At 41.4% G+C, this 27,381-nt stretch overlaps 1 protein-coding gene across 2 annotated transcripts in view; it reads right to left on the bottom strand.

The window, feature by feature from the left end:
• Nucleotides 1-27,381, bottom strand: part of GOLGB1 (golgin B1) — a 1,744,011-nt gene that overhangs the window by 176,738 nt on the left and 1,539,892 nt on the right. For both annotated transcript variants that reach the window (XM_044087881.1, XM_044087880.1), the window contains exon 21: nt 13,286-13,447. In XM_044087881.1, the coding sequence (XP_043943816.1) occupies nt 13,286-13,447 (162 nt within the window). The remainder of the gene's footprint in view (nt 1-13,285; nt 13,448-27,381) is intronic.

Here is a 27,381-nt window from a genome sequence, read left to right on the forward strand (position 1 = left end):
CCCTCATTTCTATGATCATATATACAGATGATATGATACTATTCAGATCTGACTCCCCTCACTCGGCGATGCAAACCAAACTTCAGAAAGACCTTCACTCACTTAACTGGTTAACAAAACACAAACTTCTACTGACCCCTAATAAAAGGAAAGGTACATGACTGGTACCCATTACAAACCTGCTAAGTCTCCAAGAACCGACTGATACAGAGACAGCAAAACCACACCAACAGAAACTTTATCAACCTTGAAATACCTCTTTATCTAGCTAGACCAAACTCACATTGAAATATAAATGAATAAGGAAGTAAGTAAATAAAATAAATAAACAGAATTAACTGCCTGCTATTTTTAATTTTCTCCCTACCTCTCAAAACCAGTTAGAGCAACTACTGGAAAAGGAGTGCTTAAAGCCCAACTGTAATATGATCTTCCCAACTGCTGCCTCTTACAAAAACATATCCACACTGCAGACAATTTACAATAAAATATACTGCTTCATCATGCACTACCCCCACCCCAAGAACATCACTGTCTCACCCTAAGTACATCCAAACAATTAGTAAAACAAAGCAGAGAAGACTGAGAAACATTCTCTCCCACTGCAGCATAGCTCCTTCTATAACCGAAGACTTTCTCGCTCTACAAATTCATGACAAGCTACATTGCACCAATCGTGCACTTTCAAGATAAGAACTCTGGGTATCTTTCCCTTGCCGCCTTTTTACTCCAGCTTTAGACAACAGTACAAACCACACCTCCTCAAACAAGACCAGTATAAGTGCTTTCAGTCCTGATATATAATCTAACCTCTGCTTCTCAACCCATTCATTTCTAAAACTAACCCAACTTCCCTGCTCAAGAATTTAAGACATACTGTTATCAATGAAAACATCTTGCACACAGTGTCTAATTAATTTATCTTTAAGAGGTAAATGTGTGCCCTAACTACAACTCTTAATTGTAAAAAAAAAAAAAAAAAACATTAATATTATACAAGTCATAAGCTCATAGGTGTTTACTAGGCTAATGACCACAAGGGCCTTTTTAAGCCTAGCCATGCATCCTAAATCTCTGATAAGTTCTGCTATCCTTGATAAGTGCAAGCATGGGCCTGGGAGATGAACCATTTACAGGTTACCTGTGTCCATTACAGACATAAGTGCCAAACCAGGGATGAATTTCCAGTTTCCCATTCAATTGTCCAAGTTGCACTTGAATTGGGTTAGGGAGGAACTCTGCTTCACACGGATGGGGAGCCTGTTCCACAGATGGGATAGTCTCTGGGATACATACCTATCTCTCCAGCAGGTCCTATTTATATCACAGGCAAGGTTTAAGTCTTTAGAATGGGTAATTCTGGTGCTGTTTTGTGGATATGCAGGAGGTCTATCAGAGTGGGGTCTCACAATGCTCTGTATGCCAGGCATAGATCTCCCCTCAAAAGCCTGTAAGAGACACAATGCAGAGATAGGGCCCTGAGGCGGTCTGCATAGGAAATATTACTTACGCCCTATATTCTTTTAGTGAGTAACCTCTGTGGATATTCCAACTGTTGGATATGCCTGGTTAGGTACATACCAGAGGGGGCAGTGTACTCAATGATAGGTCTGATGAATGCCGAATACAGTGGAACAATAACTTCCTTGGACTTTGATGCCATACCTTTGTTTATACGTTGCGCAACACAGAATGATTTCCTCACTACTGTAGACATATGATGATCAAAGGCTAGATTACTATCTGTGTGGTTCCCTAAGTCCCTGACTACTGGGTCACCTCTAAGGGGTGTGTTGTCAATATGATAGTTACCAGGGATGGATGACTTCCCAAAGGATACTATTGTGCACTTCTTTGCATTTAGTTTTACTCCATGGCTCTGACACCAGTTGTTTGTCTGTGTCAGCCCCTCCTGTAGAACATTTCTATCATTGTGAGAGTCAATGACAGCTCCTAATTTGCAATCATCTGCAAATTTAGTTAGCCAGGGACGGCTGACATTGGCCATGACTTCTGAGAAGTAAATGTCAAAAACAAGTGGTCCAAAGACTGATTCCTGAGGGACTCAACTTGTGACTAGCCTCTTTGTAGAGGTGGACTCCTCAATTCTAACTTCCTGGGTCCTGTCTGTGAACCAGATGGCTATCCACCAGGTGACACACGGGTTTGTACCTAATCTCTTGAGTTTGTCAACAATGCCCAAGTGGGGTACTGTGTCAAATGTCTTGGCCAGGTCAAGGTAGGCAGTGTAAACAACTTTGCCCTCATCCATTGCTTTGGTGACCTTCTCAAAGAAGTCCACCTGGTTGAGTAGGCATGATCTGCCCTTGACGTATTCAAAATGGGTTAGGTCCTGTGTCTGGAGGTTTACTTTACCTCTGTTGATCATCTCCATGATAATTCTTTCCATGTCTTTACATGACTAGTGAGACTTATGGGTCTGTAGCTTCCAGGGTCTGTAGATGGCCCACCTTTGTGCAGAGGGATGACTGATGCCTTTTGCCATTCATGAGGCATGAAGCCTGTTTGGTAGCTACAGTTAAACAGTACTTTCAGAGGCCCTGATAGGTCATGTTTCATGCTACTTAGAAAGCATCCTGGGATATTGGCTGGGCCGACCAGATCCAGTATGGTTGCACACCTGGTTGGTGACTATCTGGTCCAGGGAGTTTGTGTTTACAAAATTCAGGAATCTATGTGCATGTACGTTTGGTGTTGTACAGGATGGTTAGTGTTTCTAATAAGTTTAAATACATGGCATGGGTTTCCTGGGTCACTGTTCTCCGTTTTTAACTGAAGGTGCATCAAAACTGCTTTACTCTCTTTTGTATGTAGATTTTACTTATGTCTGTAATTTTTTTTCTTTCCTGCTATGATTCCCTGCATTCACCCACTGAGATCAGTGCACTACCTTGGCAAGTAAACTTAATACGGTCTGCTATTAAAAAAAAACATAATATGCCCCAGCTTTTTTCTTTGTTCTAAGTTTAAAGTTAGATGGTACTTGATATGCCACCCTACCTTTCAATATTAATTCAGTTTCATAATGATTTTCTCAGAAATGTTCATGTAAATAAGTTGTTTGTGGACAGAAGTTGTATTCAGAATGTGCATGTAAAAGAATATTACAAAAGGCAAAGTCAGGGAATCAGTTAGAAATTCAGGAAGAAAAACTTAAAAAGTAGTTGTGTACACCTACCATAAATGTAGATGTTCGAGTGTCTTCACTGTTGCAGTCATGACTGTAGGGTTCTCCCCTGCCGGCAGGCAGTCCTCGGTCGGCCAGAATCCCAAAGTCTGGGTCCGGCGTCGGCTGTTCAACCATGCTCCCTGACGTCAGAGCGCCAGGAGTACAAAGCTGACAGCCGACACCATCTTCTCCAGTTTTTCTTGCCCCAGATGTCAGGAGTCCCAAAATGATAAAGGTCCCATACCCTTTGCAAATACACCTCAGAAGAATGGTGAAAAAAGGAACCACACAAAAGTAAAAATAAGAGGGGACAGGAGGGAGGGAAACCCAGACTGCAACAGTGAAGACACTCGAACATCTACATTTATGGTAGGTGTACACAACTGTACTATGTTCATCGTGTTTCACTGTTGCAGTCATGACTGTAGGGTAGAATCCCAAAGCTGAAAGAAAGGGAGGTGGTCATAAAGAAGAAGGGGCGGCTAAAAGGCCCTGCAAGACTGCAGAGGCAAAGCCTGCCCTAGACTTAGAGTAGAGAGGAAGATTGTAGTGCTTAGAAAAAGTATGCACTGAACTCCAAGTTGCAGCCTCCAAAATGTCTTTGGTAGGAACTCCACTGAGGAAGGCCGCAGAAGTGGCAGCAGCTCTGGTGGAATGAGTCTGTATACTCCCTGGGATTTGCTTTCCATGGTGTGAATAACAAAATCTGATTCCATGAGCAATCCATTTAGAAATGGTCTGTTTTGAAATGGCTTTACCTTGGGAACTTGAAGCATAAGAAACAAACAATTGTTCCGATTTTCTGATGTCCTTGGTTCTGTTCAGGTAAAAACGTAGTTGTCTGTGTATATCCAAGGAATGTAAGATCCTTTCCCCTTTATTTTGAGAAGTGGGGAAAAAAGTTGGCAAGTGGATAGTTTGATTTAAAGCCACTTTGGAAACCACCTTAGGCATGAAGGTAGGATTAGTCCTCAAAGACACCCTGTCTTGATGAAAAATAATATAAGGTTCCACAGCCATAAGAGCTTGTAACTCTGAAACTCTCCTGGCAGAGGTTAGGGCTAACAGGATAGCTGTCTTCCAAGATAAAAACTTGATGTCAGAAGAGGCAGCAGGCTCAAAAGGAGGCAGGGTTACTTTTTCCAAAACATAGTTGAGATCCTAAGCAGGAATGGGAGGAGATCTAGGAGGTCTTAAATTCTTAGCTCCTCTGAGAAACTGTCTCATGAGCTGGTGGGAAAAGATTGGAGGGTCTGTGTTATAATGAGCAGAAATAGCAAAGGCATGTATCTTAATGGAAGAGAATGAGAGATCCTTATGTAAGAGATCTGTCAAGTAAAGTAAAATTGAAGGAATGTTCGGAAGAAGAGGATCAGAATCCTGAGCCTGCATCCAGGAACAAAATCTTTTCCATTTTCCTGCATAAGATTTTCTAGTGCTAGGACGTCTGGCTTCTAAAATGACATCCATAACCTGCTTGGGTAGGAAAGAAGGAATCAAAGGCCCTGGATTAACCAGGCCGCCAGGCTGAGAGTTCTGACATGAGAGTGTATAACCTGACCCTGATGTTGGGACAGAAGGTTCAGAGACTGAGGTAAAACCCAAGAGGGCTCCAGACATAGGTTTTTTAGAGTTGGGTACCAAAACTGTAGAGGCCAATTTGGGGCCAGCAAGATTATCATCTTGGGCTTGTCCTGTTTTATCTTTAATAATACACGTGGAAGAAGAGGAAGAGGCGGAAAGGCATATCCCGAGAGGTTCCTCCAACTGAATGATAGGGCATCCACTTTCCAAGATTCTTTGTGGAAAGTCCTGGTGCAAAAATTCTGTAGTTGATGATTGAGATGGGATGCAAAGAGATCTATGTGAGGACATCCCCAGACTGCCGTTATCATCCTGAATATTTTGGTGTCCAGCATCCACTCGTGTGGATCCGAAAGGTTTCTGCTCAGACTGTCTGCCAGGAAGTTTTGCTTCCCTGGTAGAAACTGAGCTTGAAGGTCCAAATTGCAAGCTAGAGCTGTGTTCCATAGATCCATGGCTAGTCTGCAAAGGGGGTAGGAATGAGATCCCCCTTGCTTGTTTATGTACCACATAACTGTGGTGTTGTCTGTCCATATTAGTAGTTGTCCTGGTTGTAGAAGATTCCTGAAGGCCATTAGGGCTTTCTGAACGGCTAACATTTCCTTTAAATTGATATGCAGGTGCTTCTGATCCTTTGTCCAAAGGCCCTTCAGACAGTTGCCCTGAAAATGGGCTCCCCAAGCATAATCCAATGCGTCCTTACCACCAAAGAAATTCCTTTTGAAGGCAAGGCAGGCTGGAGATCAGTATGTCTAAACTGTGTCAATGCTGAGACCATACACTTTTTAGGTACCACTGTATTTTCCTCATGTGTAGTCTTGCATATGGTACGAGAAGGATGCAGGAGGCCATGTAACCCAGAGCCTGCAGGAATCTCCTTGCAGATAGCTGAGTTAAAGTTGCCAAGGTTTTGAAAGTTGAAGCCAGCTGTAATTGTTTTTTGGATGTCAGACATGCCATCTGGGTTGTGGTGTTTAGAAGAGCACCCAGAAAAGTTATCTGCTGTGATGGTGTCAAATTTGACTTTTTTATGTTTACAGAGAATCCCAGGAACTTGAGGAGGTTTTGTACAAACTCTAGATGCTGGAGTAGGACATCCTTGCTGTCTGCCTGAATTAGACAATCGTCCAGATAAGGGTAAATTTGAATTCCCTTGAGTCTGCAGTAAGCTACTACTGGAGCCAGGCATTTGGTGAAGACCCTGGGCGCAGCAGACAATTCAAAGGGCAGCACAGAGAATTGAAAGTGCCTCGATCCGGCCTTGAACCTGAGGTATTTTCTGCGTTCCTGCCTGATGGGAATGTGTAAATATGCCTCCTTTAAATCCAAAGTTACCATCCACGCATCTTTGGATAGCATTGGAAGTAGCTGCTGTAGAGTAAGCATCTTGAATTTTGGAATTTCTAGAAAGGTGTTCAAGACTGACAGATCCAGAATGGGTCTCCATGAGTTTTGCTTCCTGGGGACTAGAAAGAGCCTAGAGTAAAAACCTTGTCCCATCTCTGAAAGTGGAACCAGTACTATGGCTTTCATAGCCAAAAGAGCTTCCACCTGGTTTAAGGCCTCTATCCATTGATGTTTTGGAAGGTCTGGCCATCCGCTTGACCTTGGCAGAGTATGAAATTGGAATTTGTAACCTCTTAAAACCACATCCAGAACCCACTTGTCTTGGGTTATAGGAGTCCAATTTTGATAAAAAAGAGAGCGTTTTCCTCTGAGACGGGCTTCCAGGCAAGAAGTTCCTGCAGCCCAACACAGGGAGTCATTGAGTTTGTTTCCTATGAGTTTGTGACCTATCCTCTCCTCCCCTAGGGGTGGAGGCAGTCCACTGTCTTGGTCTATAAGAAGCTTGTGTTTGAGGCCTTCCTCTGGAACGTCTATATCTACCCCTCTGAGGCCTGTCTGAAGTGGGAAAGGACCAATTTTTAGAAGGCCAATTCCTGCTAAATCTTGGTGGCTGTACTTGTAAGAAATCTTTAACTGTTTGCATGGATTTCGCCTTATCCTCCATCTTTTAATCACCTCTTCAGCTTTTGATCCAAACAAAACATTATGCTGAACAGGAGCATCCAATAATTTAGCTTTTACTTGTTCTGGCAAATTTTGTTCCTTTAGCCATGCATGCCTTCTAATGACTGTGCCGCAGGCAGCAGCCCTACAAGAAGCCTCCAAGGCATCAAATCCACAGTGTAAACCATGCTTCCCAACTTGTTCAGTGGCATGCAATAAGTCATGTAATTCCTTATCATCTGCACAGGCAGAAATGGAAGTAAGCTTTTGTTTTAAAACAGACAAGAGAAATTGCTGGTATTTCAGCATATGAAACTGACAGTTTAAAGCCCTAATGGACAAAGTAGCAGATGTGTACACTTTTTTACCCCATCTTTCTAAAGATCTAGAATCCTTTTCATTGGGAATGGGGTTTTTGGCAGAAGCGGCCTTAACTCCCTTAGGACCCTGAGAAATGGTTTCAGGGTCAGCAGAAGGGTTCTTGTATAAAAACTGGTGGGAATCAGGAACCCTGTAATATCTATCAGGCTTAACAGGAGCAGGAGGAAAAGAGTCAGGGGTTAAGTTAACCTCCGAAAAAGCATCATCCACAATATCCAAAACAGGAGAAATAGCCAGAGGTCTATGTTGGGGGAGAAGAAGAAAATCCCTTAGTCTTTTCTTAGATTCCGAATACTCCTGTCCTTCCCAGTGGAAATGTTCCCTCATTTCATGCAAAGTTTCCCCAAAAGAGAAATCCTCAGGGGGAGAAGCTGAAGGAAAGGATTCCTCAGCATCAGAATCCTCATAAGGAGGGAAAGAATATTCCTGGTCAGAAGAAGAAACTGAAGAAACAGAAGCCTGATCAGAGGAATCATAATAAACATCCTGCCTTGGCCTTTTATCTGGAGGGGGATGTGAACCCCTAATCATAGTAAGTAAATCCTCCGCCATCTTGAGTAATTGTTTCTGTGACTTGGGAGCTGGTTCTGAAGAGGCCTGTGTTGCAGTCTTTGATTTAGAAGGTGTCTTTGCCTTTATAAGAAGCTGAGTAGGCCTGAAAACCCCTTCGGAAGCCGGTACCTGCAAAGCGGCTCCAGACCCATCCGAAGGAGCATTGTCCGAAGGTCCTGCATTTGAAATATTTAAAGGCCTGGTTGGCTCCTCATGAGAGTCCGTTTCGGCCATCGGTTCTGAAATGGCCGACGACAGGGGCTGCAAAAGTGCCTTACTGACGACGGCCGAACCTGAAGCTGGCTCCGCTTGTGCGCTATCATCAGATTTGGACCTCGGAGGCCTGTCTTTATCCTTGCGACATTTGTGAACTCCGGTAGCCAGAACCATATCAGACGACATTTTGTAGTTAAAGCGCCTACCGAAGTAATGAAAAGCAAAATCGTACCTTCGTTTAATTGTACGTTGATTGAATCTAGCAAAAAAACGACAACTAGCTACATCGTGGTCAGGGCCTAAGCAAGGAATACAGTAAGAATGAAAATCCTTATGAGGTATTTGCTTCCCACATGAAATACAATTATTAACTTTTTCTGACATCGGAGTGGAGCAAGAAAAAAGTTTCCCCAACAGAGTACTTAGCTTTGAGTGGAGAAGAAAGTCTTCGCACTGAAGTTTATCAGAAAAAATCGTCAGGAGTCAGCCGACCGGCACTTGCGAACTGCTATCACCGCATAGCAAGAAAGACTGGAGAAGATGGCGTCGGCTGTCAGCTTTGTACTCCTGGCGCTCTGACGTCAGGGAGCATGGCTGAACAGCCGACGCCGGACCCAGACTTTGGGATTCTGGCCGACCGAGGACTGTCTGCCGGCAGGGGAGAACCCTACAGTCATGACTGCAACAGTGAAACACGATGAACATCGTGTTGTTTAGACTAGACACTGGCAGTCAGTGTGAAGTAAATTCTGCTCAAACATTTGAAGAATTAATGTAAAACCACTGATACTTATTCTGGTCACCATGTAAAACCACTTGAACAAAAGTGTTTTGATGTCAAAATAAGAATAATGCATTATTTAAGTTTAGAGAGACCGATACAGTACAGTTAATCTTGGGTCATATGATTTATAAGATATGTGGTGAAACAAATTCACAGTGTGAATCAACAGTCACTGTGTGGATCTAAAATGTGCAGACTACTGATCTGATAAACAACATCTATTTACCCATTTGGGCTGTTCAACATGAGGTAATCATATTCAAGCATATCACGTACTATTACTAGTAGTACATACTCTACATAAATTCCCGTAGTCCTGAAGAACAGAGTAGAAACTGAAAAGCGGATGCACTGCATGCAGGGAAGGGGTGTGATTAAAATGGGCGGAGCCTAATGTATAGGAGCAACATAATTATTACTGTAAAACCAGATTAAAGAAATGTACTTGTTCTGAAGGGAAAGATCTGATAAAACTATAAAAATACAGCACTAACCACATTGTACAACTGAAGCAGTAGTATCTGCCACTCTGGCAATAAAATATTTTCTGTAGTTGATTCTAATCGGAGATTCTGGTGAATTAGTCTTGATGAGGAAAAGTTCCAAATCATGTACATTTAATTCACTGTGGAGAAGGTACAGATTTTTTTATTCTTTTACTTAATATACTGTCATCATCTAACGTGTTTCAGGGAGCTGCTGCATAAATTTGAGAGAAATTATATGGTGTTATTAATATAGCTGATGACACCCTATAATAAATCCCCTAAACTGATGCATATATAGCTCAAGTGCAAGTCGCTTGTATTTGAACTAATCTTTCAAATGGAAATTCAAATTATGTTTCTATTGTTTTACCCATCTTACTTATGGCACCACTCCAACTTCTTCTTCTTCTTTTGGCTTTTCCCGGTTAGGGGTTGCCACAGCAGATCACCTGTCCGCTCATGACTGACAGTGAAGTTTTATGGTGTCGAGTTCTCAGTCCAGCGCTCAACTACTTTACTAGCAGTGTTATATTGTACTGGCCTTATCTCATGTATTACTGTCTTGTATTATACACATCTTACTACCTTGCTTGTTAATTTTCATAAATCTTATGAGTCGCTTGTCTGCTACACTATTTTAAGACATCAATGTAACATTAGACTAATAAGTGCTTTTTTTGTTCTGTGAAGTTTTTCTCTCTGGACTTCTATTGAAAAGGGGCTTTTTTTGCCCAGTCAGACTCTCCCGGTCAACAAAAAAAAAATAAATAAATAAATAAAACGGACTGTTACTGAACAGAGCAACCTCAAGATGAACAGATGTGTCCAGAACTGAGATATATGGGACATGTCTTACTTAACACCTGAAGACGTTAAACCAAATGCTGAGAAAGCTAAGAACAATTCTACAGATGCCTCTTACATAGGACAAACAAGCTCTTGTGAGACTTCCAGGAATAAAGTATTATCTTTTGAAGGGTAGTCATATGTTTGGGTGATTGCAAGGTTTTTAACTGCAAAATGTCCAATCCATCCAATCATATCAAAAAACTTACGAAACAACTGCTGATCGACTTGTATTCTTGCAGGACCATTATCAGTGCTCATTTCCTAGAGTTGCTGATAACAGAAAGGGGTATTAAGTGACTTGTACCCCCCCCCCCAAAGGTCCATGTCAGATCTTGTTTACTGGAGTTGTAGAAGTGAGTTTTGATTGCACTGATTCAACAGAGTTATTATTTGAAGAACTAGCATCTCAAAAAATCAATACTAAGCTTTTTGAAGTCTATTTCAAAAACACTGGATACAAATGCCTGTCAGCAAATTATAGGAAAAACTGTAAAATGGCTCTTGAGTACTAAGCATGAAAAGAGCTTTACTCAAATACTCCACTGTAAAGTCATGTCAGTCTACTTACAAGTAGACATCAGCCAGAAAATAGGAATGTCAATATAAACATTTCAAATGGTTCACAGTTGTACAGTGTATGTACTTACTGCAGTAATACTTCAGGATAAAGGAGGACTTCTTGTTCAGTTCCAGGAAGACCACAGAGAAAATAAGAACACTTTTGTTTAATTTCCAAGACTGTGTGCATCTGATCTGTGCTGATTATTACTCAATACTTTCTGTGGTCATGGAGTCAACTGGTACTGAAAGAGCTGTGATTAATGTAATGAAATGTACCCTTTTCAAGGTACAGGATTCCTGATGTGGTAATATCATGCAATGTTTCACAGTATACAAGTAAAAGCTTCAACCGATTTACAGAGCAATGACAGTTAAACAAGAGTTTAGTCTTAACCATGCACATTTGGTTAGTCATGTCAAAAAGACTAAACTCCCTGACAAATTATATGAGGAGGGTCTGTTATACAGATTTGTGCTTAGCTTTATTTATTATTTTTTATATTTTTTATTATATGATTTAGCTTTATTTGAATAAAGGAATAATCCCCTACCAGGTATAGGTTTTCTATCAGCTCAGTCACTTATGAGTTGTGTATCAGACAGTAGTATTTCTATATCTATTTTTTCATCAAAGCCTGAGAGACTGAGTTAGGTTCAAGACAGGCAGAAAGAAAACCAAACCTTGAAAAAAGGGGACAGAGTAAGAACAGAGAGATTCCAGAAAGCAGTAACAAGGAGAGGGTGTAAGGAAGTAAGAGCAACCAAGGTAATTGAACTGTATACACTAAGGAAGGACTCTTGCTTAAAAACAGAAGATATTTATTCAAAATTAACATGATTTATACTGATTGTACTGAAGACCCTGAGTCTCTGAAGCCTCCAGCAAATAGGCAGTCACCAGTCAGACAAATATTCAGAGAGTGAAATCCAAATAAGTGACTCAAGAGGCACTTCCATTAAAGAAGCGAGCAGCAGAAGTTTTCAACTGAGATCAGAACTCTCTGATGATGTCTTATCTGAAGCAGATCTTGAAGTCCAAACCAGAAGTACAGACAACTGACATTCCTGTGCATTCAAAGTTTGAAAAATCCATTAGAAACCCAGCTACAGACTCAGTTAAAAGAATAAAAAGTAATGGCTGCATTTACTACTACTGATATAAACTACTCTTACATTAAAAAGTGTTTTGGCTTTTATAATGATAAAAAATGTTAGCTCTTAAAGAATTTTTAAAAGCTGCATAGCTTCAAAAGCTCATAGGTATTAAACAGAAATGCAGTCCTGAAGACCACTGAGAAGCCTATCCAGAATAACTAGACAAATTATGCTTTCTTGATTGAGAAATCTCATGCTAAATGTGATGAATTTATGACTGCCCAACCAGTTATCCAGGGTACATTTGAATATGCTCTATTGGTTGTACTGCTTGATGTCTTGAGGAAGATTATTCCATAAGATGAGGTCCTTGGTTCAGAAATCTATTACACCACCGTTTTCTTTTATAAGTTGGCTAAGGTCTCTGGTGTGGGTATTTTGTGGTTCCATTTGTTTTGCATAGGTGTATAAAATCAAAAAAGATAGGTCTAGCTGGGAAGGTCAAGCACATCACTGCAAAAGTGAAGCAATATTGGTGTAAATAGATAATGTAATCTACTGCATGAAAAGTGGGAAATTTTAATTTCTGAAAAAAATAATAATACAATATATTCGTACATCTCTAACAGAACTAGCACTACTTCTTCATAAGAGAACTTGCATGCAATACATGTGTTTGAGCATCTTATGTGTGTTGTGCAGCCAAAACAAAAATGTCAATGATGTGTTCAAACCAGGTTGGAGTCATCATTACATTTCTGCTGGGGAAAGTTCTTCCTTCATATACCAACATTACCACGACGCTGCACAACTCTAGCATGCTGTATGGCTACTTTCTAACAGTTTACATAATTAAACTGAAATACTTTTCTATTTGTTTACTATTGGTATCTCTTCTGAAAATGAATCCTCTGGCTCACAGCTTCTGTTTTAACTGTAGAGCTTAGCTTTAACCGAGCATGTGTTACTGTACTCTAACCTACTGGTGCAGTTCAGTGTCTCTCCCCAGTGGTGTTAAATGTGGTACAACTTTGCTGGAAATGCAATTAGACGTGCATTCAGGTACATTTTTTTCTGTTACTCTACAATGCTGTTAATGACACGCAGAAGTGATCTCAGCACTGCTCCATAATTTCTCATCCTCTGATGTACTACATTTCTCAAAGTTAGCTTCATTTACCAAATAATCACTTTTGCCTCAACCAGACCTTCCTTCAGGCATCTAAGCTTGTGTCTGACATTTCTAAAAATTTTCATAAGGGATAAAAAATCAGAAGAACTGCTGAGATCTAGATCAGGATTGGTCCATATCCACAATTTCCTCATCGTGCAACTACAGCCACTGAGGTAAATACATTTGTTAGGTTTGTCTAACCCAACATTCCAGCTATGAATACATGCCATCTCAGACTGCACACTTCGCCTAACTACATGCTCAGTGTATATAGTCATGTTGAAATACACTACCGCCATTATCCTGTAGCTCATAATACACTAGAACAGTTTTTGCATGTCAGCCAAACATGCAGCTCACTCTCAGGAATAACTAGATATTTGCATCAATCTCATACAAACCTCTTTTTGTGTGATAGCACCCTGCAGCTTTTGTGTCTTTGCCTCCAATGCAGAGTAGCGGCTCTGCAGTTCTGTGTAGCGCAGCTGGGTATCACGTAGATTTTGTCCACTCCTCCTCAGCTGAATGGAAAGGGCATTTTTCTCTTCAAACACCTGAGAGAGCTAGAAAATAAAAACAGCAAAATCATTACTAGTGAAAAAGAGCCAGATAGATCTGCAGTATACAATACATGCATAGTACAATCTCATCTGCAAATAAACTCTCATATTTCCATTTCACCCACATTAAAAATTACTACTGCACTACTGTGCTGGGCAGACACGTAGATGTGAAAGGACAATACCCCTTTAGGATTCGAACTCAAGACCTCCAGCAATCCATGCTGGTGTCACTATCACTGAATGAACAAGAGCCTCTGGGTAGACATATGTTGAGTTTTCCCTTAACAGCTTTATCCTTTCAACTACATAGCCCCAGCACAGTGATCAGAGTGACATGACAGAGTGTAAACTTCTACCTTTAAGAATAATCACACAGAAAATATAGTTCAACTCATCTACACAAAGTCATCTTGATAGCATCCAGTCAAATGACTGTGCAGTGAATAAAATAATTAAATAATTCAGTTCTGTCAAGGTATAGTGCCTAAGTAGCACTGTTGACCACTTTCCCAAACAAAGCCTCAATAAGATTGCCTAGCACTTCTTGGTAAGCTTTATGTCTGAACTAATATATCTGGGAAGAGTCACAAAGAAAAGAAAATATTCTACTTATTTGTACAAATTCAGATTGATCTTATCCATTTGAACTATGGAAAAGTAAATAAACTAATTAAATACCTCACTTCTCTGAGCAGTTTTGTATAGGCACAAAGTTGCATTCTAGAGCTAGACACTCTATTCTTCTCTGCCCAAACTCATCCTCTGCCATTCTGAAAAGCAAATTCTGCATCAGACACTAATCAGCAAATTGAATTAGCCACCATACTGTGGTAATTCTTGGACGTACTGCAGTGGCGGTGCTGCGGTAGCATTGCCGCCTCACAGTAAGACGTTGTCCTGTTCGATTCTTAGCTAAAGCATCTTCTGTGTGGAGACATGCGTAAATGGGCGTACCTTCATTGAAGGTTGTGTGTCAGAGCTAACTTGGTACGTAAAAATTTACTGCCAATCATTAGTGGACCGGAGTTCCACTGTGGCGACCCCTAACCGGGAAAAGCTGAAAGACACAACAACAACATTGGGGTAATTCTTGGCATCTGTCTCCCTGATACCACTGCAACACTACTGTTTGACCTGGAATTTATAGATATTGTTGTCCTGCTAGGGGTGTGTGTGTGTGTGTGTGTGTGTGTGTGTGTGTGTGTGTGTGTGTGTGTGTGTATGTATATATATATATATATATATATATATATATATATATATATATATATATATACACACACACACACATATATATATATACGTGTATGTATATATATATATAAAATCTATATATATATTTTTTATTTCTGTTTGAACTATCCTCTCACCCAACTATTTTTGTTACTTCTGTATGAACTATCCCCTCACCCAATTCTATCTCCATCCATACACTCATGTCCTTTTTAAATTGGGTTGCTGACACTCACATTCAACCTTTTATCTAGCTTAATCAATCATCTGTCATTCACATCATCCCCATATATTTCCTCTTATATGAAAGCAGCACTTACTCATAACATGCTACATCATCCCTACTGGCTAGTAACCTATCCTGCACAGATTATCACTTTTATAACTAATAATGAGACATGGTTCAGTCCTATCATCTTCCATTCTGAAACACTTCTAACACACCAAAATTGTGGCTAAAGTCTATTTACATTCAAATGTACCCCGCAAATAGCATGCCTACTCTTATTCTTCTCTTTCTGGCTGCTCCCGTTAGGGGATGCCACAGTGGATCATTTGTCTGCAGAATGAGCGGCAGTAGAGTTTTACTGTGTTGAGTTGCAAGCCTGGTGCCCAACCTTCCTCAGAAGGCACACACATGCACACACTCACACCAAGGGTCAATTTATAATGTCCAATTCACCTGCAGCATGTATTGCAAATGTTTGAGGAAACCAGAGCACCCAGAGGAAACCCATGCGACCACAGGGAGGACATGCAGATTCTGCACAGAAGGCACCCCAGCCAAGGATCGAACCAGAGAACCTCTTGCTGTGACGCGACAACTCTAACCGCTGCACCACTGTGCTGCCGAAACTGCATGCCTACCCTAAAGCATCTAATGTCTCTTACAGGATATTACACCTTCAGAAGATTAAACTCTCCACTTACACATTAACTACACTGACTTCCTTAGGTATCCCCCTTGCCATTAAACACCACCTCACACAACTGATACATCATTCTGTTATCAGGAGTCATACATCTCAAACTTGGCTTACCCAATGTCAACATCTTTCTCTAGCCCCAATAATATTATCTAGTCCTATCACAAAGGCCTCAAATTTGCATATATCAAAACCTGAAACCTCTTTAAAACAGAGTTCTTGAAAAATAGGCTCATGTAATTTATGCATAAATTCTAATAAAAATATGTTCAGTACATCAGCATCTTTCCATCTCGGTTACAACATAAAGTGACTTGATGAGCTTTACAAGCTACCTTACCATCAAAATAAACCTTGGAAAAAACATATGTATAATCTTTTCTTGAACTTGCCTAGGCTTTTCACCCTATCAGCCTAGAATTTCTACAGGTTCTCTTCTCATCTCCTCTTATTCCATCAAATGGTTTGAAAATTACCTACAAGGCAGAAATCACATGGTCAAGTGGGCAAATGCTCTTTCCACAACACAAAGTTGTACAAGAGGTATCTCAAGGGTCTGTACTGGAACTCTCTTCTCTTCACAGTTTTTATAAATCACATTTCACTAAATCAAATTTCACATCACTATGGTGAACTTTGACTTGTACAATGTGCTGAAGATCCTACCACTGACAGCCCTTTCACAGACACCATCTCATCTGCAGCCAAACTACAAGATGCCTTTGTTTGTGCCAGAAGGAAACCATGCATAATGAATGCATCCTGCACGTGTGCACCCTGTACTCAGACTTTAGCAAGGTCTTTGACATGGCAAAACATGAGACTCTCAGCAATAAATTCAAACTGCATCTATAAAGGATTCACTAATGGATAAAGGAGTGCCGCAAACGGTGAGTGCTGGACTGAATGTGGATGAAGAGTTAGGATACAGGAGTGAGAGTTCATCAGTAGTTCTTGTTAGGGCTACAATTCTGGTTTCTGTATACACTGTATACTGTAAATTCTATTAAAATTATACAATCTACTTTGTAAAATCTGTGTATGACATACAGATGGCTGACATAATGATGAATACAGACATCAAGGAACTTCAAAGTTGCAGCTCATACTGTACAAACCTGGACAGACAAATACATTAGAAGTAAATATGGACAAAATGTAAACAATTAAGGAATGTCATTGTTAGGAATATGATGAAATATAGAAAGAAAATGAATGTAATAAAATAAGTCAGCACCCATAAAGATCTACACATAAGAGTAGACTGACCACCAATGCACCTACAAACTGACTGTACAGCAATGCATCCAAAATAGTGGGCTATACAACAAAAGCCACCTCCCCTCATGTTTACCTCAAATCTTGTGTCCCTTAGTTAATGCATCAAGAAAGAGCAATCCTGTACCAGGAGTTTTGATACAGCATTTGTAGAACAGCAGACAGATTATTTGTGGGAGTTTCCAGGGAATCCTAAAGTGAGTCTACTTTATTGTGATACCAGATTAAAAACACTAGGAACATAATTCTTAGCATAAAGACTGGTTTAGAGGAGGTGTAATAATTCTGTCTAAAGCAACAAAAGACAAAGATATTTTTGAGCATTTAAAGCTTTATAAGTATACAAGAGGAACAAACCCTACAAGGGGAAACAAGACTACAGAGAACACTACATGAAACTAAAATGAAAAAGGATCTGCCATAAAGCAAGGCAGGATAAAAGGATTCAAGAATAAGGCAATCTTCAAGAAAACAGTTAAGCGGGGATGAAAATGTACAGAATGATAAGGATAATATGGATTTATTTCCTTCCCTGCAAAATGTAAAGGTGTATGAAGACCTCAAGTGATGCTGTGTCACCTACTATTATCAACACCAGCAAATGTACTACTGACAACTGCTTATATTTCAACTTTAGCACAACCACTGTTAACAGGTCAGAACTCTGAGGAGGTCAAATGAAACTAAACTGAATGAGGAGTGCGACAGCTTGTTGACTAGAATTTTAGTGAGGCCTATTTTTGTGAAATGGTTTTGCTGAAAACCATTTCAGTGAACCCAACTTTGCCTTTTCCCCAACTGTTGAGTGGCCATGGAGTTAGTTTAATTAAGTTGGCTCTGAGGGACTCTGTCAAATGAGGGATACACAGGACTTGTCTCCCTTTAGTTTTGTTTCACTGAAAGTGGTGTTCAATGGAACCATTTGGAAGGAATAAAATTCAAAGAAACTGCCATTGATAAGTTGATGTGAATCCACTAAATAATTTGAAGAAGTTGATCAAGTAACAACAGCAGAACTTTGCTCAATTGGCTCCATGGTGCAGATGGATGGAGTCTTGACTGTGACCAAGGCAAGAGAGGTTTGATTAGTAATTCTAGAACAGCAGAAGCCATAAAAAGAGGGGGAGGATTGAAGTGACATGCCCCGCCTGCTTCCCCTGAGGAGCAGAGAGGGATGCGTGCAACTGGATGGGCAGAGTTATTTGGAGGGAATGTCTTTTACTGAGGGGATGGCCTCCCCCAGAGCTTTGCCGAGTGTGTTTGCGGGATAGAAAATAATTGCAAAACGCTAAACTATCCCTGATGGTTGCTTGAATGATGGCCTTTCCCAAATGACCCTGAGTGAGCTGATTGTTTGGGATGGCGTTGATGGTTGGAAGGCAGAACAGGCAAAAAAAAAAAAAAGTACGACATATATAAATTGAACACTCTGTTGAGCTCCAGTGAGCCAGAGTACTGATTGGATCACGGCTATTGCTCAGAGACAAGAAACAGCAACATTAAGTAGAAACAAGGCTACAGTCAGCTACACAACAGATGTTTTAACATCCAAGCTTTCACAGTGGGTTTGCAGGGACACTCTTTGAACTTGTATGAAGTGTGAAACAAAATGCAGTGGCTGGTCTTCTCTACATGGTGCTGCTTAAGGTACTCTACCATTAAGTGCATCCCTGGGCTTCAACAAGGAGCTCAGCGAATTCCACATCCCGTGTTCTGAAGGGAGTAAAAAGTAAATATGAGAGTGAAAAAAATGACTTTGCTGATGTTAGTGAGTGGAATTCTTAAAAGAACAGCTCTATCAACAAGAAGGTGAAGGAGACGGATCCAACAACTGTAGCACCACTCAATAGCAGAGAGACAGCAGAAAATGATTAGGTTTGTAAGCAGAGTTCTTCCGATAACTTTTGACCAACACAGATTCTGATGACTGCATTCTTTGCTCCTGCTATAAAACCAAGAATGAGTGCCTTCTTTTTTCTTAACATATCATTACCAGGGTACTATTGTTTATGAAATTCATAGGATCATAGGAGGTAAGTAAGCTAACAGCCCCAGGGCACTTACAAGCTTAGCCAAGTTCAACCCGTGTTCCCAAGGGTGTCTAGTTCAAGCAGACACTAAAAGCAGCACCTCTGTCCAAAATTGACACAGGTGGAACCTCCGAGGTGAATTTCGGTTATTTATCCAATTGTCCAAATTACGTTTAATTAGGACCAACGAGAGGCTTTGTTTAACATGAATAGGAAGCTTGTTCCAAAGGTGGGGCAACCTCTGTAAGACAAATCCCCCTCTCCAGCAAGTTCTGTTCATGTCACATACCAGGTTAAGGTCCTTTCAGTGAGTGACCTGTGTGCCATTTGACTTGCGAATGTACAGCATTTCCATTAAAGCTGGGTCAGAGATTGCTCTACATGCAAGGCACAGGTTGCCTCTGACCAGTCTGTATGACACAGAGTAAAGTGAATGATTTTAGTCTGTCCGCATAAGACAGATCTGGAAGACCCTGAATTTTCTTGGGAAGGAATCTTTGTGGTGCCTCCAACTGCTGCAGGTGTTTGGTAAGGAACATACCAAAGGGAGCATTGTACTCTATTATTGGCTTGATGATGGAAGAGTACAGGGGGGTTATAATCTCTTTTTTTTCTGGTGACAATGCCCTTACTTATGAGATAAGCAACATAAAATACCCTTATTACCATTGTGGAGACATGGTGATCGAAGCTAAGGTTGCTGTCGACCTGTGTGCCCAGATCTCTCACCACTGACTGTATGCTTAGGGTATTGCTATTCATGTGGTAGTCTGCAGGAACATCACCCTTGCGAAAGTTTAAGACCATGACTTTGGCACCAGTCATTAGTCTGTGTAAGACCTTCTTGAAGGATGTTGACACTGCTAGGGTTTACAATGATTGCTCCCAGTTTAGAGTTATCAGCAAACTTTGTCAGCCACAGTCCTTTAGTTTTAGCCTGTACTTCACAGAAGTAGATTCCAAACAGTAAGGGTTCCAGAACCAATCCCTATGCAACACCACTGGTTACGGGTCTGCCTGAGAAGGTGGAGTCCCCTATTTTGACTGTATGAGTTCTATCAGTGAGCCAGTTTGCAACTCACCTGAAAATATATGGGTTGATACCTAGATGGGTGACTTTATCAATGATGCCTGAGTGAGGGACTGTGTCAAAGGCCTTGGCTGTCTAGGTAGGCTGTATGCACAGATTTGCCCTTGTTTAGGTTCATAGGTTGGTACTAGGCTATCAGCCCTAGGGCCTATACAAGCCTAGCCATAACAATTCCCTGGCTATTTCTTCCCACACTATTTGCTTCCATGGACCCCTGTCTAGCAGGGCGACTGACGTGATCCGTGGGGTGAATTTCCTTTCTCCCATCCAATCGTCAAGGTTCCTTTTGAAGACGGCCAAAGAGGCACTCTGCTTGACATGTATGGGCAATCTATTCCAGAGTCTGGGGAGTCTCTGGCTCAGGAACCTACCCTCCAGTATGTTTTGTTTACTGTGATGACAAGGTTTAGATCCCTGGAGCGTGTGGCTCTGAGGGATTGGGATTTCTTTAAGTGTAGCATGTCCAACAGCTCTGGGTTTGACATGGCCTTGTATGATAAGCAGAGATCGTCTCCGAGTAGACGATATGCGACAGAGTATAGCTGGAGTTTCTTAAGGCGGTCAGCATAGGGCATCTGCTTTAGGCCTGTGATTCTTTTAGTGAGGTATTTCTGTGGCCTTTCCAGTTGTTGCAGATGTCTTATCGAAGGTGAGACCACTGTCCACCTGTGTCCCTAAGTCTCTTATCACACTTTCGGTGTTTAGTGTACTGCCACCTATATGGTAATTCACAGATACATGTTTTTTCCCAAAGGGGATAACTATACACTTCTTGGCATTGAGCTTGAGCCCATGGCTCTGGCACCAAGCATCTGTTTCTGTAAGGCCCTTTTGTAGAGTATCCACATCATTTGGGGATTCAGTAACGGCTCCCAGTTTGCAGTCATCTGTGAACTTTGTTAGCCAGAGTCCCTTAGTGTTGGCCTGTACTTCAGAGAAGTAGATGCCAAACAACAGCGGTCCCAGGACTGAACCTTGAGGTACTCCACTTGTCACTTGTCTGGAGCTGGATTTGGAGTCGGCTACTTTTACAGTGTGGGTTCTATCAGTAAGCCAGTTAGCAACCCATTGGGTGACGTAAGGATTAATGCCCAGCTTAGTAAGTTTATCTATGATTTCAAGTGGGGATGGTGTCAAAGGCCTTGGCAAGGTCTAGATAGGCTGTGTGGACCACCTTACCCTTGTCCATGGCTCTGGAGACTGATTTGAAGAAGTTAATCAGGTTCAGGAGACAAGATCGGCCCTTCACGAACCCAAACTGGGTGGGGTCCAGTGTTTGAAGGTTGCCAATGTCTTTGTTTATAAGTTCCATGATAATACGCTCCATGGCCTTGCAGATAAGGCTTGTCAGACTGATGGGACGGTAGTTTCCGGGATCCAAGGTGGATCTCCCCTTGTGGAGTGGGATAACTGTAGCTCTGCGCCACTCAGTGGGCACGAAACCTGAGGTGAGGCTATGATTAAATATGACACTTAGGTGAGGTGCCAGTTCATATTGTAGTTCATGTAGTACACAGCCCGGGATGTCATCTGGTCCCATGGATGCTGTATTCTTAGCTTTGGAGAGTGCGTTTTTTACCTGTGTGGCCGTTATTACCGGAATTTGGCGATCTTCCGGTATTGAGATGGGCCATTTAGGGGGTGAGAGGGGGGTGAAGTTGGCACTGAATCGATCTGCCAGGATATTGGTAATATCCTTGGGATCAGTATATTTAATGCCATTCTGTTTTAGCTCAGAGCAGATCTGAGCATTGCCATTTAGATTCTTGATATAGTTATAGAATGCCTTGTGGTTGTCTTTGGAATCTCTGGCAATTTTATTTTCGTAACTAGCTTTGGAGGATTTTATGAGGGATCTCAGTTTCTTACTGAGGCTGGTAAGGGAGTTTTTTGCATCCTGGGATTTTCCTCTTTTCTGCAACAGTTTCTTCCTTTTGTTGTAAAGTTTGTTTATGGCAGGGGACCACCAGATTGGCTTCCTTTTTTTGGATGAGAGCATCTTGGTTCTATTTGGGATGGCACGATTCATGCATGAGTAGATGTGCTCTTTCAGTGCCTTAGTGTAGGATTCAGCAATTGAACTTTCAGTTCCCGTCTGCATGGGTGTCATGAGGTTTGTCACTTCTGACTTGAGTAGCATGAAGTTGGCTTTGGAGAAGTTTTTTATGGAGGTTTCCTTACTGGGGGTGGGGGTGGGGGTGGGATGTGGATGTTAAGGGTGATTAGGTTATGGTCAGACCTGACTAACGAGGGGGTGACCATAGGTGTGGAGCATCGATTTCCCATGTTGGTAATGACCAGGTCTAGGATATTGGAGCCCCTCTGATGAAGCGTGGCTGTGACCACGCGAAAGCGCTCACCCTTCAGCTATATTTATTACAATAAAGAAGAGTTTTTACTTTTGCTACGGCTGCCGAGAACCTTTTTGAATTGTGGACTTGAAAAGCCTGTTTAACAGCAACTGTTCAGTATTTTAACTACATTGCGTTGAGATCAGGTTTCTGCTTTCTGCATATTGGAGCCCCTGGTGGGACTTATGGATTAGTTGATCCAGGACGTTGAAATTTATGAATTCCAAGAACCGGTGGGCAAAGGTGTTGGTACATGAGTAGTTTTCCCAGTTAATGGCAGGGTAGTTAAAATCACTCAGCTTTAGGAAGTTTGGTTCTATCTTAATATTTTCCAGTATGTTTAGAAAGGTGTAGTGAGAATCTTGGGGGTATGGTGGGGGATCTGTAGCAAGCTACAATTTGGATTGCAGTCTTACCTAGTTTTAGTTGCACCTGGAGAATTTCAGATGCATTGTGTTGGGCAACTAGCCCGGTGTTGTGAATATCCTTGGTGAATATTGACACTCCTCCACCTTTAGTGTTTCGGTCCTGGTTTGGTGGCCGAAGTGTGGTAAGAATTGTAGCCTGGTATTACAGGGGTGCTCTCTGGAGCCTTGAACCAGGTCTCAGTTACTGCACAGATATCTATGTTCTCCATTTTTAGGAGTGCCTCGAGAGAGTGCATTTTGACGTTTAGACTTCTAGCATTGAGTAGCATTACCTTCATATTTTGCATGCTTGTACCTGTTACGGTGGTGGTTTTGTCCTTTGAACTTTGCCTAAAAAAGTCCTATAGGGGTGGCAAGAGCCTTAGCCAGTAAGCTGAATCCCAGGGGCGACAGGTGCAGACCATCTCTGGCAAAGCATCGTGGTCTGTCAATCATGTCGTCCCAGGCAGACAGATACTGGATCCCCTTTGAATGACACCAGAGGCTTAGCCAATTGTTGAATTCAATCATTTTGTCCTTATATTGTGGTATCATTCTGGGCGAAGGCAGGATGCTACTCAGGGCTAGGGTCATACCTGCCTGGGCCACATGATCTGAGAGCTCTTCCATGTCTCTTTTCATGTAGTCCAGGGAGGTACGTCTCAAGTCATTCACTCCAACATGGACAATGACAGAGTCATATTTGTACTTGTTGTGGAGTGACTTGAGTGCATGCGTTATGTGGCGGATCCTGGCACCCGACAGGCAGCTGACTGTAATTTTCTCCTTGTTCAACATGGTGAGAGGGACATCAGTGTGCCGGACTAGAGAGTCACCTATGATTAAATTGTTAGGTATATTGTCTTGCCTTAGGGGCTGTTGCTGGGTGGCACACTGGTGTTGTGAACTATGTGACACTTTGGTTGTGATTGGCATTTGTTTGCGTTTCAGCTTCAGAGGTCCTTGTTGCTTGGGCAGGTTACAGTTAAGGGCCTCTGCATATGTGGATTTAGTGTTGCTATATGTGGGTGTTGGTGGTGTGGGTTTAGAAGGGCTATGTGTTGCTTGAGGTGTAGTGTGGGTGTTAACCTTCTCCTCTTGACTGTCTAGCACAATCTTGAGTGGAGAGAGTTTTGCTTCCATTTTGGCTATGTAAGTGCATCTCTCACAGGTTGTAGTGTTGGGTGGTAGGAGGAGAGGGTTGTCTGTGTACATGAGGCAATTGCTGCATTGCCCCAGTATGCCCAGATTCACCAGGTGGACAGGAGAAATCACCGGAAGCTGACCCTTGGACATGCCCGGTTTGGTGCTTTTTTTTTTTTTTTTTTGTAAAGTACAGGAGCTGTTTTCCATTACCTTAGCAAGGTACTTTGCAATTATAGGCTGTTTAGTGCCTACTATTAATTTCTCCTTATTAACAAGTGCTAGTGCTTTCCAGCAGGTATTAGAGAAAGTGCTAGTCACAGGGATGCTTAAAGGTAAGATGAAAAAAAATGCACACTGCAGTGTGCACTAGAGAAGTTAGATGTGAAAGTAGGTAACTTAAGTTTTACCTGTTTAAAAAGTTAAGGTTTAGTGGAGAGTTACTATTTTTAAAACAGCAAGATGGATTGAAAGGGGTGGTCACTTTTGTATTCTGGTACTATGGAATACAGTAGGATGGCCAATAAATTTAAATAGTTGAAGGGGAGGGATTTCAAAAACGATGATTTTGTGATTACTCACACAAACCAGTGAAAGTAGAGAGGAAATGAGATATATGGTCAGATTAACATAAGAGGCAGGCAACTAGAAAGACAGTGGTATTTAACAAGACAACTGTAACTGGCTGGGAGGGCGGGAAAAAAATTCGGCCCGACTCAGAAGAGAGAGAGCTGTATCAGTTTAAGGCTTCCTAGTGCTTCCCAGCAGGTATTAGAGAAAGTGCTAGTCACAGGGATGCTTAAAGGTAAGATGAAAAAAAATGCACACTGCAGTGTGCACTAGAGAAGTTAGATTTGAAAGTAGGTAACTTAAGTTTTACCTGTTTAAAAAGTTCTGCCTGACTCAGAAGAGAGAGAGCTGTGGTCTCTTTTGAAGTTTTAATATGCTGTTAAAGCACAATGCAAGTAAAACACAAGGTAAAGAAAACAAACCACAGTATTCAAAATATAGAAAGGCAATAAAGTAATACAAAAATACAAAAAATAAAAGCAATCTAACCTTTCCTTCACAGCAAAGTGTAGCAGAGTCTGGATGAGCCTTTCTGGTAAAGCTCTGAAATGTTTTATTTTACCCCTTAAATAGAAGGTTTAGTTCCTAGCTCCACCCCCTCAGTTAACAAATGATTAAACTTAAGTGACCTCTTCTATCTTATGAATGAGTCCTTAATTGATCAGTTCCAATTTCTGCCTGACTCGGTTCTAATTTCTGCCTGACTCAGAAGAGAGAGAGCTGTGGTCTCTTTTGAAGTTTTAATATGTTGTTAAAGCAGAATGCAAGTAAAACACAAGGTAAAGAAAACAAACCACAGTATTCAAAATATAGAAAGGCAATAAAGTAATACAAAAATACAAAAAAATAAAAGCAAACTAACCTTTCCTTCACAGCAAAGTGTAGCAGAGTCTGGATGAGCCTTTCTGGTAAAGCCTTTCTGGTTAGGGCTTTGGTGACTGTCTCAAAGAAGTCCACCAAGTTTAACAGGCACAATCTCGACTTGACCAAGACAAACTGGGTGGGGTCGAGCATTTGGAGATTTCCTATATTTTTGTCAATAAGGTCCATGATGATTTGTTCCATGGCCTTGCAGATATGGCTGGTCAGACTAATGGGTCTACAGTTCCCAGGGTCTGTGGATGCACCCCCATTGTGCAAAGGGATGATGGTAGGTGTTTTCCGTTCCTCTGGAATGAAGCCGGTTCTTAGGCTGTGATTGAAAAGCATGGCCAAAGGTGATGCTAAATCCTGTTTTAATCCATGTAGACCATAGTCCGGGATGTTGTCTGGTCCCATAGAGGCTGCATTTTTGGCCTTAGAGAGGGTGTTTAAGACCTGCTCCACGGAGATACTAGGTGGGGGACAGGTGTTAGGGATGCTTTGGGCAATATGTGGTGGGGACAAGGGAGTGACCTTAGGCCTTGCACTCATCCTTGCAGTGGGCTCCCCATGAACAATCTCATCAGTCTATGGTGACCTGCACTGGATATCAAGGAAGAAAGGTGATCGGTTGATAAACACATAGCTATACCCAGATTAGAATTTTTACACTTAGTTTTAATGGGAGAGTGTCTCCCATGGTGGGTACTCTGACTCAGATTCCTGAGACACCACTGTGCCTTATTTATTTACTGCATTTGATTACCAAGAAATTCCGAATGGGCAGAAAAAAAAGCCTTTTAAGCAGAGGCCTGGGAAGAAAGCTCCACAAACAGAAGTAATAACAGCAAAACAAACAGAGTCATATGCACAAACAAATGCAATATGTTACTTAAAATACACATAGTTGCTACTTATTATAATTGTACAATACAATCAATGTGCGACATTAACTAACAGAATACAAAGTTTATTCACATTTCAAAATCGACTAGTGGTGGTGGAAAAGAATCTGGAAGGTAAGCTTACTGTGATGTTGAGAACAGTCTGAGTTAAGAAAGTATTCTAGATTATATAGCAAGAGAGAAAGATAAATGGTTATTGGGCTTTTGTGGGTTGAAAAAGGTTAAGATTCAGTTAATTTATATCACACAGAGAGGAGAAAAAAGAACAGTGATAGTTTATGGGAAAGTTAGGAGATACGGTACCTTACTTTTGTTATCTGACATTAATAATCATGATGACAGAAGAAAATGCATACCAAGAAATAAGCATGCAGTCAATGCTTTCCATCTTCAGATATACAGAAAACAAGAGTTATTATGGAAAACTTGGTATCCAGGATAGCACCAGAAATCTCTTGGTTTAGGAGGGAAGTAAATCTGATTTTTGGAAATCAAGAGAGATGTCCAGGTTCTGAAAATATTACAACATTTGTGGAAGTGCAAGATGTAAGTTTTGAAAAGAGATGACCTACATCAGATAGCTGTCCCAGTCTTCTTCTTTCTTCTTTTGGCTGCTCCCGTTAGGGGTCGCCACAGCAGATCAACTGTTTCCATTTCTTCCTGTCCTCTGCATCTTGCTCTGTCACACCAACCACCTGCATGTCCTCTCTCACCACATCCATAAACCTTATCTTAGGCCTTCCTCTTTTCCTGTTACCTGGCAGCTTCATCCTTAGCATCTTTTTCCCAATATACTCTGCATCCCTCCTCAGCACATGTCCAAACCAACGTAATCTTGCCTCTCTGGCTTTGTCTCCAAACCTTCCAACCTGGGCTGACCACTAATATACTTATTCCTAATCCTGTCCATCCTCGTCACACCCAGTGCAAATCTTAACATCTTCAACTCTGCCACGTCAAGCTCTGACTCCTGCCTTTTTGTCAATGCCACTGTCTCCAACCCATATAACATAGCTGGTCTCATTACCCTCTTGTAGACCTTCCCTTTCACTCTTATTGGTACTCGTCTGTCACAAATGACTCCTGACACTCTTCTCCACCCACTCCATCCTGCCTGTACTCTCTTCTTCACCTCTCTTC

The sequence above is a fragment of the Protopterus annectens genome, chromosome 11.part0, assembly GCF_019279795.1.
Source record: "Protopterus annectens isolate FY-2018-M chromosome 11.part0, PAN1.0, whole genome shotgun sequence".
Classification (NCBI taxonomy): Eukaryota; Metazoa; Chordata; order Ceratodontiformes; family Protopteridae; genus Protopterus; species Protopterus annectens.